Source organism: Moschus berezovskii, chromosome 13 (genome assembly GCF_049115385.1).
Source record: "Moschus berezovskii isolate FMDL1 chromosome 13, NW_MosBer_1.0, whole genome shotgun sequence".
Lineage (NCBI taxonomy): Eukaryota > Metazoa > Chordata > Mammalia > Artiodactyla > Moschidae > Moschus > Moschus berezovskii.
Window position 1 is genome coordinate 46210815 of NC_142472.1, and position 11968 is coordinate 46222782.

Below are 11968 nucleotides of genomic sequence, written 5' to 3' on the forward strand. Positions count from 1 at the left end.
TTCTCTAGTAAACTCAATTTCCTTTGAAAAGATCTACATGTACTTCATTTGGGGGTTATGCCCTGTGGTTTCTGTTAATTGAAGTCTCCTGGTCATAAGTTTTATCCTCTGATGATTTATTTTCTCTTCCTTAACCTTCATCTGCATTCATGCTAAGATTTCATTTATAAGCACAGGGTAATAATGGGTCCTGACTAGAAGTAAAGCTACCCCTCAGCAAATAGAAACATTTCCACTTTGTGAATATGTTTAATAATTATGGCTAAGCTATGTGTTGTGACTTTGAAATGACTACAGTATGATTGGAATGAGAACGTGAGATAACTGATGTTTCATAAATGGACTGGAAAGTGGCCATGCTGCAGTGTTTATTGTAAATGTATCAGAATGATGGTTCGTTTATTATTTTAAACTAGTTCAGAGCATAAAATATGTGACAACTGGAACAAAGCACTAGCTATAATCGTTGATTCCATGAATAGCAAAATGATCACTCACTGTGGTAAAATAAAAGAATATTCTTTTAATTCACTGGCGTTAGTCTATGAGGCAATATTTTCCTTTTGACTTTTTAGATACTTAAATAAGCCTTTTTCCTAATCATTCAAAATACTGCTAGTGTTGTTTGGACATTTTAAAACAGTATCAACCTATGGTCTGCTAGATTCATGTTTATATTTCACACAGATGGAGTTAATGTGTTTTATAGAGGCCTCTGAGGCCCTGCACTTTTACTGTGAATATTCCATCTGAGGAAAAGTTTAAATAAAAAACAAATTTTCATAGATGTGAGGAAATTGCAGTGTCAAATTTAGTTGGTCAAATAATGGAATTATTTACACAATATCTAAGTTTGGTAGGTTTGCTTATTGATTTTTTTTTTTTACTTTTAAGTACCTAAAAATAAGTTTTCATATTTTAAAAGGAAAGCCATTGTATTCAAAAAGAAAAGGTGTTCCCTAACACGCCATCACAGTGCAGAACTACGTGAAAGAGCCTTCAAGCCATCTTTAGCCCAGGACAGAATGGAGAATATGGAGGTTTAAAATAAATGCCCTTTTCCTCCCTGTTAGATAGTACAAGTTATTCAATCATGCATTAAGGCCTTCTCAAATAACCTTTACAGGACATGCAAAAAAAAAAAATATATATATATATAGTTCGAAGTGAACTGTTATTAATGCCTCAAACTTTACTGAGGTATCTGGCGTCGTAGGTACAAATATTTGTGGTTTACCGATTTTAACCGTTCAGTCAATGGACAGTGGTTTCGGGGCCAATATTTAAGGAATAGGGCTAGTTCTTTCGAGAGTCCCTCTATCCCGCTTTTACATGAAAATAAATGCTTCAGGATACTCGACGACGGAACAGGAGTCAGAAAAACCAAGTGCACAGGGAAAGTCAAGTACTAGTGTGCATGTCAAGTTGGAATCAGCAGACAGTGTAGGGGAGAAAAACGTTCCACAGCTTGGGGAGCAGCTGGACGGGACTCCTTCCAGCGTTTGGCGACGAAAGTTTGCAGCTAGGTGAGCTGAACCGGCTTTTGCCACGGCCGCGCGTCCGGGCGAGCTCGGGTTCACAGGTTCAGGGCGCGGCGGGAGCAGAAGTGCAAGGACAGCCTGGGTCGGCTGCCGCGGCCCGCTCATACTCCCCGAGACGAGACTTCGCGCCGCAAGGCAGACTGGCCTCAGGCTGTCTAGGGGATCCCAGAGGCTGTCATTTTCCCTTTCTCCTGGCAGCCTCCGTCACCCTACACGAAGGGAGTGCTCAAATTAATTTTCTTTCCTGTTTTGATTGAGATTCGAATATCCTCTGTCCCGACCTTTCCAAGCCGCCCTCTCTGCCCTTCTGGCCAACGTCCCTGCCAGGAAAAGCCTCTAGTTGCGGCACCGTGAGTGTAGTCCTCCTAACGCGCTCCGGGGATGTGCTGGCCGGTGCTCCGCCTCGGAGCCCGGAAGAACTCTTTCCCATCAGTGCATTCTGGTCCCCCATTTAGCAAAGAGAACTGTGGAATGTGCGCCCGCAGCCGAGCCGCCTCCGGCATCCCCCAACCGCCCGCCGCCGTGCCCGAGGCTCTCGGATCGGCGCTCGCAGGCCCCGCCTGCCTCCTGTGCCGCCCCTATTCGGGCGACCGGCGGGACTCGGCCGCTGGCTGCCCAGACCAGCCGCCGGCCCCGCAGTGCTCATGAGAGCCGCGTCCGCTCGGGCCTCAGGAGCGCCGCCACTTCCCTCCCGGGCCAGACCCTGCTGGGCATGCTCAGTGCGCCTCCTGGAAGCCGGCTCTCGTGCAGCCAGGATCGGGTCTCCGGGTTTTCGCGGCTGCAGACCGGGCGCTGGGGAAGGCAGGCTGGGAGACAGTCAGCGCCTTGTTCCCCGCCCGGCTGCGGCCGCCCGCACCGCAAGATTCGGGCCAATCAGGGGCCGGAGGCGGGGCTTCGGCCGTCACGCCCTCCCTCTGGGCTTATTGAGAGTTATATCAAGAAATTCAGTTCAGAGAGAGGAGAGGGAGAAGGAGAGAGGGGCAGAGGCGAAGGGAGAGAGGGAGAGCGTGCCAGACAGGAAGGAGCGCCCTAGAGTCTCAGAAGCACGCAAGAGATAACCAATTAGGAATTTTTCGGGCAACTGTCACCCCGGAGAGCACCCAGAGACTCACCATCACCCCAACTCTGACGTTTCCTACAAGAAGTTAGAGACTTAAGCAGTACTGACATCGGAGGGAAATGGTATACTTGATGCTGTGGAAAATACCCCTGAGCTGAAGAAGTGCAACTGGATGTAGTGTGTGTGTTAAATACCAGGAGAGCTCAGACCCTGTGGGTAATAGAGACGAAATGTGGAAAGAATGACTACCGACAAATCTGTGAATTTGTTCTCTGGAGTTGCTAATTTGCCAGCCCGAAGCAACACATTTTACGAGGAAACGTTTTGCTGCTTCTGATTTCTCCCCAAACTGGTGCTACCAGATGCATGGCTTTCTATGTGTTGGAACAGCTCATTCCTAACTGCAGCATACCGGGAAAGGGGAAAGGTTGAGGCAACTAACGTAAGTGTAAAGTTTCGCATGCACAATTGTAAATTTTGTGTTTAGATATGTCCTCGGTGTAGACGAGGGATGTTTATAACTGGGTAGACGGTTGGGGCAGAGCTCACCTACTAGGCTGTATCTGCATCCCTACCTGCATCACTCTGCCGGAACTAATCGCAGGCATCAGCTATCGTGCAGCCTAATGCAGATAAGATTAGAGCCTGGAAACTGACCAGTTCTACTCAAGTAGGTAGCTGCCTGGAGGCTTGCACCCGTTTAAATTGCAGTTAGAAGGGCATCGAAGCAGAAGGCTTTCTACCTGCATTATTGACTCTCAGTATTTATGTGTGACAGATGTTACTAATACTATAAACGGAGATGGGCATTTTTTTTTCTTTCCTCTTTTATGCTCAGTAAAAAATATTGTGCTGTTACATGGAAATGTTAGCTGCGTTTCACTTATGTCCTGGCACTCTCTTCCACCTCTAGGATAAGGAATCCTATGTTATTATATGTATTCTAAAAGTTTTAATGTGTTTATTAATTCTAATGGGGATAATTTAGCAACATGGAGAAATGAGAGCAAGGTCTGGGTAAACTGAAGGTCTTGGTATTGTGCTTTTAGGCAATGAGGTTATGTAGTGGCCGGTGACTACTGCTTCTGATGCTGCAGCAGCATGTCCGAATGCTTGCTTCCCAGTAAAATTGTATTCAGAAGGCAGCTGAAAAACTGGGAGGAAAGAAAAAAAGACAGTCTGTTTAGAAGAAAGAGATGACTGACTCAGTGTGGCAGAGAAGAAAACACATCACGTTTGACATGTGACAAAGCAATTAACAGGAACCATAGCTAAATACTTGGTGTTTTTCACTAGCTCCTGAAAAAACTAAGGGAGGTGGGTTAGAAGCCAGGAGACGGGTAAGAGGGGGGAGGGGAAGAGGAGACCAAGGACGCATGTTTTCAATTAAACAGTGTCCTGCCAACAGTGTGGGTGAATGCAGGTAAAAATAGCTGCTGCCCTTAATTCAAAAGTAGATAATTTTATTTTCTCTGGGCAAATGCAACAAGCAGGGGATATTTGGTGTTTTTATTCACAGAGTTAACTTGCAAACAGTGGCAGAGCAAACTGCCATGTTTACTAATATGCAGTGGAAAATGTGTTGTGATATTTCGTGACTGTGTGCTTTTGTTTACTGAAGAATAATGTTGTCTATACGATTGTGTTGACAGTGGCTGTCTCCAAATAAGCGATGAGATGTAATGCATCCTCCAGTCCATGCACGCTTCCTTTTGCAATTTGTGCCTCATTCCTCAGTGGAGACCTTTAAACCCTAAATCCAGGAAAAAGAAAATAAATACATTATCATGGACCTGAGGGATTTTTACCTGTTGGCTGCTCTGATTGCCTGTTTAAGGCTGGATTCCGCAATAGCTCAAGAACTTATTTACACTATTAGAGAGGAATTGCCTGAAAATGTACCCATAGGAAACATACCAAAGGATCTGAACATTTCTCACATCAATGCTGCCACAGGGACCAGCGCCAGCCTTGTCTACAGACTGGTTTCTAAAGCTGGGGATGCCCCTTTGGTGAAAGTATCCAGTAGCACTGGGGAAATTTTCACAACCTCCAATAGAATAGACAGAGAAAAACTCTGTGCTGGAGCCTCTTATGCTGAGGAGAATGAGTGTTTCTTTGAACTTGAGGTGGTGATCCTCCCCAATGATTTTTTCAGGCTGATCAAAATAAAAATAATTGTCAAGGATACCAATGATAATGCCCCCATGTTTCCATCTCCTGTCATCAATATTTCCATCCCAGAGAACACTTTGATCAACAGCCGCTTTCCAATTCCATCAGCAACAGATCCTGACACAGGCTTCAATGGTGTACAGCATTATGAATTGTTAAATGGGCAGAGTGTTTTTGGACTGGATATCGTGGAAACTCCGGAAGGAGAAAAGTGGCCACAATTGATTGTTCAGCAAAACTTGGACAGAGAACAGAAAGATACCTATGTGATGAAAATCAAAGTAGAGGATGGAGGCACCCCACAAAAGTCCAGCACCGCCATCCTGCAGGTCACAGTAAGTGATGTAAATGACAACAAGCCAGTGTTTAAAGAGGGTCAGGTGGAGGTGCACATTCCAGAGAATGCTCCCGTGGGCACTTCTGTAATTCAGCTCCATGCCACTGATGCAGATATAGGCAGTAATGCTGAAATCCGATACATTTTTGGTGCCCAGGTCGCGCCTGCAACCAAAAGACTCTTTGCTTTAAATAATACTACTGGGCTGATTACAGTTCAGAGGTCCTTAGACCGCGAGGAGACGGCCATTCACAAAGTGACAGTACTGGCTAGTGATGGCAGCTCTACTCCTGCAAGAGCAACGGTTACCATCAATGTCACTGATGTAAATGATAACCCTCCGAACATAGACCTCAGGTACATTATAAGTCCCATCAATGGCACTGTGTATTTGTCTGAGAAAGATCCTGTCAATACAAAGATTGCCCTAATTACAGTTTCAGATAAGGACACAGATGTGAATGGCAAAGTGATCTGTTTTATTGAAAGAGAGGTCCCATTTCATTTGAAGGCAGTATATGACAACCAATATTTGTTAGAGACCTCCTCTTTGTTGGACTATGAGGGCACCAAAGAATTCAGCTTTAAAATTGTTGCCTCTGATTCTGGGAAACCCAGTTTAAATCAGACTGCTCTGGTAAGGGTTAAGCTTGAGGACGAAAATGACAACCCACCAATTTTCAACCAGCCTGTAATTGAGCTGTCAGTTTCTGAAAACAACCGACGTGGGTTATACTTAACAACTATTAGTGCCACAGATGAAGACAGTGGGAAAAATGCAGATATTGTTTATCAGCTTGGACCGAATGCCTCCTTCTTTGATCTGGACCGAAAGACAGGAGTTTTGACAGCCTCTAGAGTCTTTGACAGAGAAGAACAAGAAAGATTCATTTTTACAGTAACTGCCAGGGACAATGGGACCCCTCCCCTCCAAAGTCAAGCGGCTGTGATAGTTACTGTTCTGGATGAGAATGACAATAGCCCCAAGTTTACTCATAATCATTTTCAATTTTTTGTGTCTGAGAATCTGCCAAAGTATAGTACTGTGGGGGTAATCACAGTGACAGATGCAGATGCTGGAGAGAATAAAGCTGTGACTCTTTCCATTCTAAATGACAATGATAATTTTGTGTTGGATCCCTATTCTGGAGTCATAAAGTCAAATGTCTCATTTGACAGAGAGCAGCAGAGTTCCTACACTTTTGATGTCAAAGCCACTGATGGAGGACAACCACCCCGTTCCTCTACTGCAAAAGTAACTATAAATGTCATGGATGTCAATGACAATAGCCCCGTTGTCATTTCACCACCTTCTAATACTTCTTTTAAGTTGGTGCCTCTCTCAGCCATTCCTGGCTCAGTGGTAGCAGAAGTTTTTGCAGTGGATATTGACACTGGGATGAATGCTGAACTTAAGTATACAATTGTGAGTGGTAACAACAAAGGCTTGTTTCGGATTGATCCAGTAACAGGTAACATCACCCTGGAAGAAAAACCAGCACCAACTGATGTGGGCTTACACCGATTGGTGGTCAACATAAGTGACTTGGGATACCCTAAGTCTCTACACACACTTGTGCTTGTTTTCCTTTATGTTAATGACACTGCTGGCAATGCTTCCTATATCTATGACTTGATTCGCAGGACTATGGAGACCCCATTGGACAGAAACATAGGGGATAGCAGCCAACCCTATCAAAACGAGGACTATCTCACCATCATGATCGCCATCGTCGCAGGTGCCATGGTGGTCATCGTCGTGATCTTTGTCACTGTTCTGGTGCGCTGTCGCCATGCATCAAGATTCAAAGCAGCTCAAAGGAGCAAGCAAGGTGCTGAATGGATGTCCCCAAACCAGGAGAACAAACAAAACAAGAAAAAGAAAAGGAAGAAAAGAAAATCTCCCAAGAGCTCTCTTTTGAACTTTGTTACCATCGAAGAGTCCAAACCTGATGATGCAGTTCATGAACCTATCAATGGGACAATAAGCTTGCCGGCTGAGTTGGAGGAGCAAAGCATAGGAAGATTTGACTGGGGCCCGGCACCTCCAACCACCTTCAAGCCGAACAGCCCTGACCTGGCCAAGCACTACAAATCTGCTTCTCCACAGCCCGCTTTCCATCTTAAACCAGACACTCCGGTTTCGGTGAAAAAGCATCATGTGATTCAGGAGCTCCCGTTGGACAACACCTTTGTCGGGGGTTGTGACACCCTTTCCAAACGCTCTTCCACTAGTTCAGATCACTTCAGTGCCTCAGAGTGCAGTTCCCAAGGAGGCTTCAAGACAAAGGGCCCCTTACACACCAGACAGGTAAATGAGCACTTTTACTGGTCTATAAGTACTGCATACAAGTGCCCAGTCAACCAGTATTAACGTGCCAGTGTGTCTCTTGTTTTGGTCTAACTTTAGCTTAGTTATAAAGAGGGAAAAAAAAAACTTGACCCCTTTTCTATTCCTCTGGGGCTCAGTCAAGAATTTTTAGAACAGCTTTGAAATTTCTGAGTTCTGAGAATTATTTAACCTCCCAGTTTCCTTCAAATGGCAAAAGATGAAAAGAGGAAATTATTCCAAAATGTCCCAAGATAATGTTTGCTGAAGAAGAAAACCTGTCCTGATATGCCAAATTCTGCTCCTGGGGTTTCCAAATTGACTACTTCAGGATTTTCACATTACCTTTTGATCTCAAAAGTCACCTTCAAATCTCAAGTTTTAAATGACTTTTGAAGGTCTGACTATAATTATGTTGGAGCTGTGGTTGCTAAAGGGGTTAATTTTTTTTAGTCTCTAAAAATATAGTAGAATATTAAATGTACATCAGTTGTGAAGCACATGATTGTTGGTAGATTGCAGCTAAGCCATATAGGAAGTCTTCTTTTTGGTTTCAGATGATTTTATTGTAAAATAGTAAACTGGAGGTTGAATAGACAGGATTGAAGATTGTCCACAATGGCCAAAGTACTCTTTCAAAAAAAGAAAAAAAGAAAGAAGAAATACTTTCTCCCTGTTAGAACTGATTTATACAGAAAAGAATAAATCCATTGTAAATATTCTCTCATCTCAGTAATGCATAAGTGATCTGTCATAACTCATTTTAAACTGTGAAATATGACATATGAAGAGGGATTAATAGGCTGAGAAATTCATATTTCAACCAAATCCAGAATTAGTTTTTCTTAGGTCTAATAATTCCTTGTTAATAAAGATTTAAATACAGCGCTGTCTAATTTATTTCACTGGTGCTTGTCTGTTGCCATGAAATTTGAGTGTCAATAATAGCCTGTAGATGGCACTAGGGTATCATGTCCCTTGTTCTGGCCTAGCGCCAATCCCGCAGTAGCAAGTAAAGGGGAAGGAAAGATCAATCTGGTGCTATAGCCAAAGATACCTTTTATTTAATGATAGTTGTTCTGGAGCAACTAGCATTTAAGTTCATCTGCTTGCTCTTTTGTGATCAGTTCTCAACACACCAACTTTCTAGGACTTCGTAATCCAAGTTCTGTCTTTGTTGGTATTGAGTCCACCTATGGTGATGACCCATCTGAATTTGTTAAAAGTAAGGAACATACAGATTTCAGAGAATCAAGTAAAGCAAAATAAAATTTGGACAGAGTGTTGACAGTCATTGCTTAGTGTTTGAAAACTCAAGAGTTTTTTTTTTTCCTTGTGGGGGTGGGATGGGTGAGAATGTTCTATTGAAACTCTATTTGTCTCTCACCATCTGGTGTTTGTAGCTCTGCAGTGACTTTAAGGTTTCATGGTAGTAAGATATTTATTAAAATAATTTGACAATGAATCAGAGATACTTCAGAACATTAAGTATAATGCCTATAATTTTACAACTGAAATTTCCATTTCTTGAAAGGTTAAATGTCTAGAGGATTTAGAAAGCACATATACTTAGAGCTTGAATGTACAGGATGAAAGGAATTAAGTCAGTACGAAGGTTCTAGAGAATATGATGTTATTTGATAGACATAGAATTTGGAATGAGTTATTTTCATGTTAACTTCATCAGCTTTTTAAAAGAGGTTTGATGTTTTAAAATTAAGAACATTTCTGAGTTTAGTCGAGGTTTGTAAATGTTGCTAAATAGTTAATCATGGTGAGAAAAGTAATTTATGAAGCTGAGTGGATTTAAATATAAAGTTGCTATTTCAGTGAAAAGAAAATATTGCTTTTTATTATTTACTTTCAATGGGTGGGTAAGGTTACCACAAAATACTGATGATATTTTATGATTTGTACAATATCTTAAAAATGTAATATGACTTAAAACTTTTCATATAAAATCTGAAATTTGTTTCCCAAAGAAACATGCTGAAGTTATTCCCACATCATTTTTCTTTTCATATTAAGTGTGGTGGGTATTATGAGCATTGATGTACAGACCCACTTTTTCTGACTTTTTCCCCAAAGTTGGATATAGTACTGTGACATATATATATAGTACAATGACATGAATGTTAAGGTATGAGAAAGATCTTTCATCAAGGTTTAGTCAGTCATAAGGAAATTTGTTTGTGTGATGTAATCTTTGAAATAGGATGCTGAATAATTCTCTAACTGGAACAAAAGTGCATTTTAGACGTTCCTTGAGACCCTGCGTCACTGCGCAGTTCTCCTTGTAGGCATTTCAGTGTTCAAATGTAGCTATAATTCACTATTATGGTAAAAAGCTATTGAAATGGCTTTGGTTATTTACGCCTTTTAGAAGTTTTCATGCTGAGAAAGAAAAATTGCAGTGTTGGAGAAAAAGAGTATTTATGGAAGTAAGGACAGGTGATGGTGATAGCAATATGTACAATTTTAGTATAAAAAAGGCATATTTTCTATGAATGAAGAACACACATTATATACCATCCTTTAAATTGTTTCTTCACTGAACTATATGGCTGTTATTGAAGATGTTCTAGTTAAGTTAAAAAATAAAAATTCTTTTTTTAGCTCCTTCAACGAGTGGCTTTTATAATAATGTGCTCCTGAAATAACACGATTTTGAAAAAGTAGGGTTTATTATAGCAAAAGCTTTCAGAGGAATTTATAAACTAAGGTAGGATCTGTGAAGATTTTTAGTTGAGTGGAAAAGGATTGCTGTTAACAGAAACAGCTTTTCCCTTTATGGTGCTAGTTGATGTGTGGGTAAAATGAAAGATTATTGAGCAAAGAAATACCAAATTTAAATATCGTGAGTTTGTCTTATTTGTACAATGAAAACCTATGGTCTGACTTTTATACCTTGAGTTTGCTTATAGTGCATTGATTCTTACGTTATGTGATTTTTCTTTTCCTCTTGCTGTTTTCCCTCATGTGACCTTGCAAAGAACGTATAAATCAATAATAAACCACATTCTTCATCCACTCTATTTCAATAAGCTTTCATTTTCCTTGAATATAACAAATCTGTCACTGAATTTTATGCAAATCATTTTTATGAAGTTTTGGATGTACCCTTAGCATTCACAGATTAAATAAAATGTCCTTTTTTAAAAAAGCTAGATTATGTCTTAATATTTATTCATAAATAAGCAAAGTTCATTGCCATAGGCTTGAGAGGATGACAACAAAATCATTTCTAGTAGGACTTTAAATGATAAAGCTCATTGATATGTTTTCTCTAAGAGGAAAATATCTTAATTGAGTATGATTCTTAAATTATGGTATTAAGTTCTCAAATTTTAGGGTGTCTCAGAATCATCTGGAATGTTTCCTAAAATATGTTGGTCCTTAGTCCCAGAGGTTCTAGTCCGGTGTCACTGGGGTCAAGTTTGAATACTTGCTTTGCTGACAAGATCCCAGGTGATAATGATGTTGCTAATCCAGGAACCCACACTTTGAGAACCACTGCCTCAGCATATTAGGGCAAGAACCATTAGCTTCTTTCCTTTACAGATTATCATTTAGAGAGGACCTGTCTTTGCACAGTCCAACTCTCAGCTCTTATTGACAGCAGTTTTATTGTAGCTGGAGGCTTTACAGTAAGCTGTTTATTGCTGTTTCCCAACCTGGTTGACAGCATTTGGGGAATTAATTTTCTTGGCCCCGGTGTGCTTTTTGTGGAGGTATAAATGAAAATGTTAAAGAATGAAAAAAAGTGACCTATTTACATTTGACAACTTCTTCCAGTAATAAAACAATCTGTAATAGTTGCAATGTGAGTTTGGTTCTGGGTAAACAGTCATGTTTAATTTTCTAAATGAAATTCTTAGTTTAGAGCTTAGATATCCTTACTTTAAGTTTTCACAGTCTAGAGTAAGTATTTGCTCATATATACATTTGTGTATATATTGAAGAAATTATACATTGAAAATGTATTTGCATGCCATACTCAAGTGTATACATGTATTTTTACAGCATAAAGGGAATTGCTTCTATTCCCAGTCATTTAAAGATACTATATTACTTTTATGATTACTTTTCATTTCTGAGTAATCCCATTGCAACCACTGCTGAAATGGTGTTATGTCATGTAAAATGCACAAGATAGTTATAGAATTGCTATTTAGAACAGTGAGAAATAAAAATGAAACTGAAGGGAGCAAATGCTAACTGGTGTGAAGCTAGCAAAAATTTTAAGATATTTAAACTACTAAATTTGGCAGTATTCTATGAGGGATGAATATAGGTGGCATATGGGAAAAAAATTGCTCCTGAAGATGCAAATTATATTAAAATGTTATCTGTTGTGATTTTTGTTTCTGCTCCTTTGTTTTGGCTAAGTGATATGATCATGAAGTCAGCTACAAAATAAAAGACACCCAGACCCCTTGGATATTGATTCAGGAATTTGAAATGAGCAGGGGTCATCCATTCAGCCTGGCTACCTTTCCTCTTGGTTTTGTAAGACAAATATTTAA

General features: G+C 40.6%; 1 protein-coding gene across 1 annotated transcript; it reads left to right on the top strand.

Annotated features, from left to right (window-relative positions):
• The first annotated feature begins 2523 nt into the window (after positions 1–2523).
• Positions 2524–8766, top strand: PCDH9 (protocadherin 9). Its single transcript, XM_055426441.2, has 2 exons — positions 2524–3043; positions 4254–8766. Exon 2 carries the CDS (start codon positions 4389–4391, stop codon positions 7485–7487), a length of 3099 nt encoding a protein of 1032 aa, XP_055282416.2. The 5' UTR covers positions 2524–3043; positions 4254–4388; the 3' UTR covers positions 7488–8766.
• Positions 8767–11968: the final 3202 nt, after the last annotated feature.

What these genes read in the sequence shown, in the direction of transcription:
- PCDH9 (XM_055426441.2), top strand. Translation starts at nt 4,389, where the DNA reads ATGGACCTGAGGGATTTTTACCTGTTGGCTGCTCTGATTGCCTGTTTA.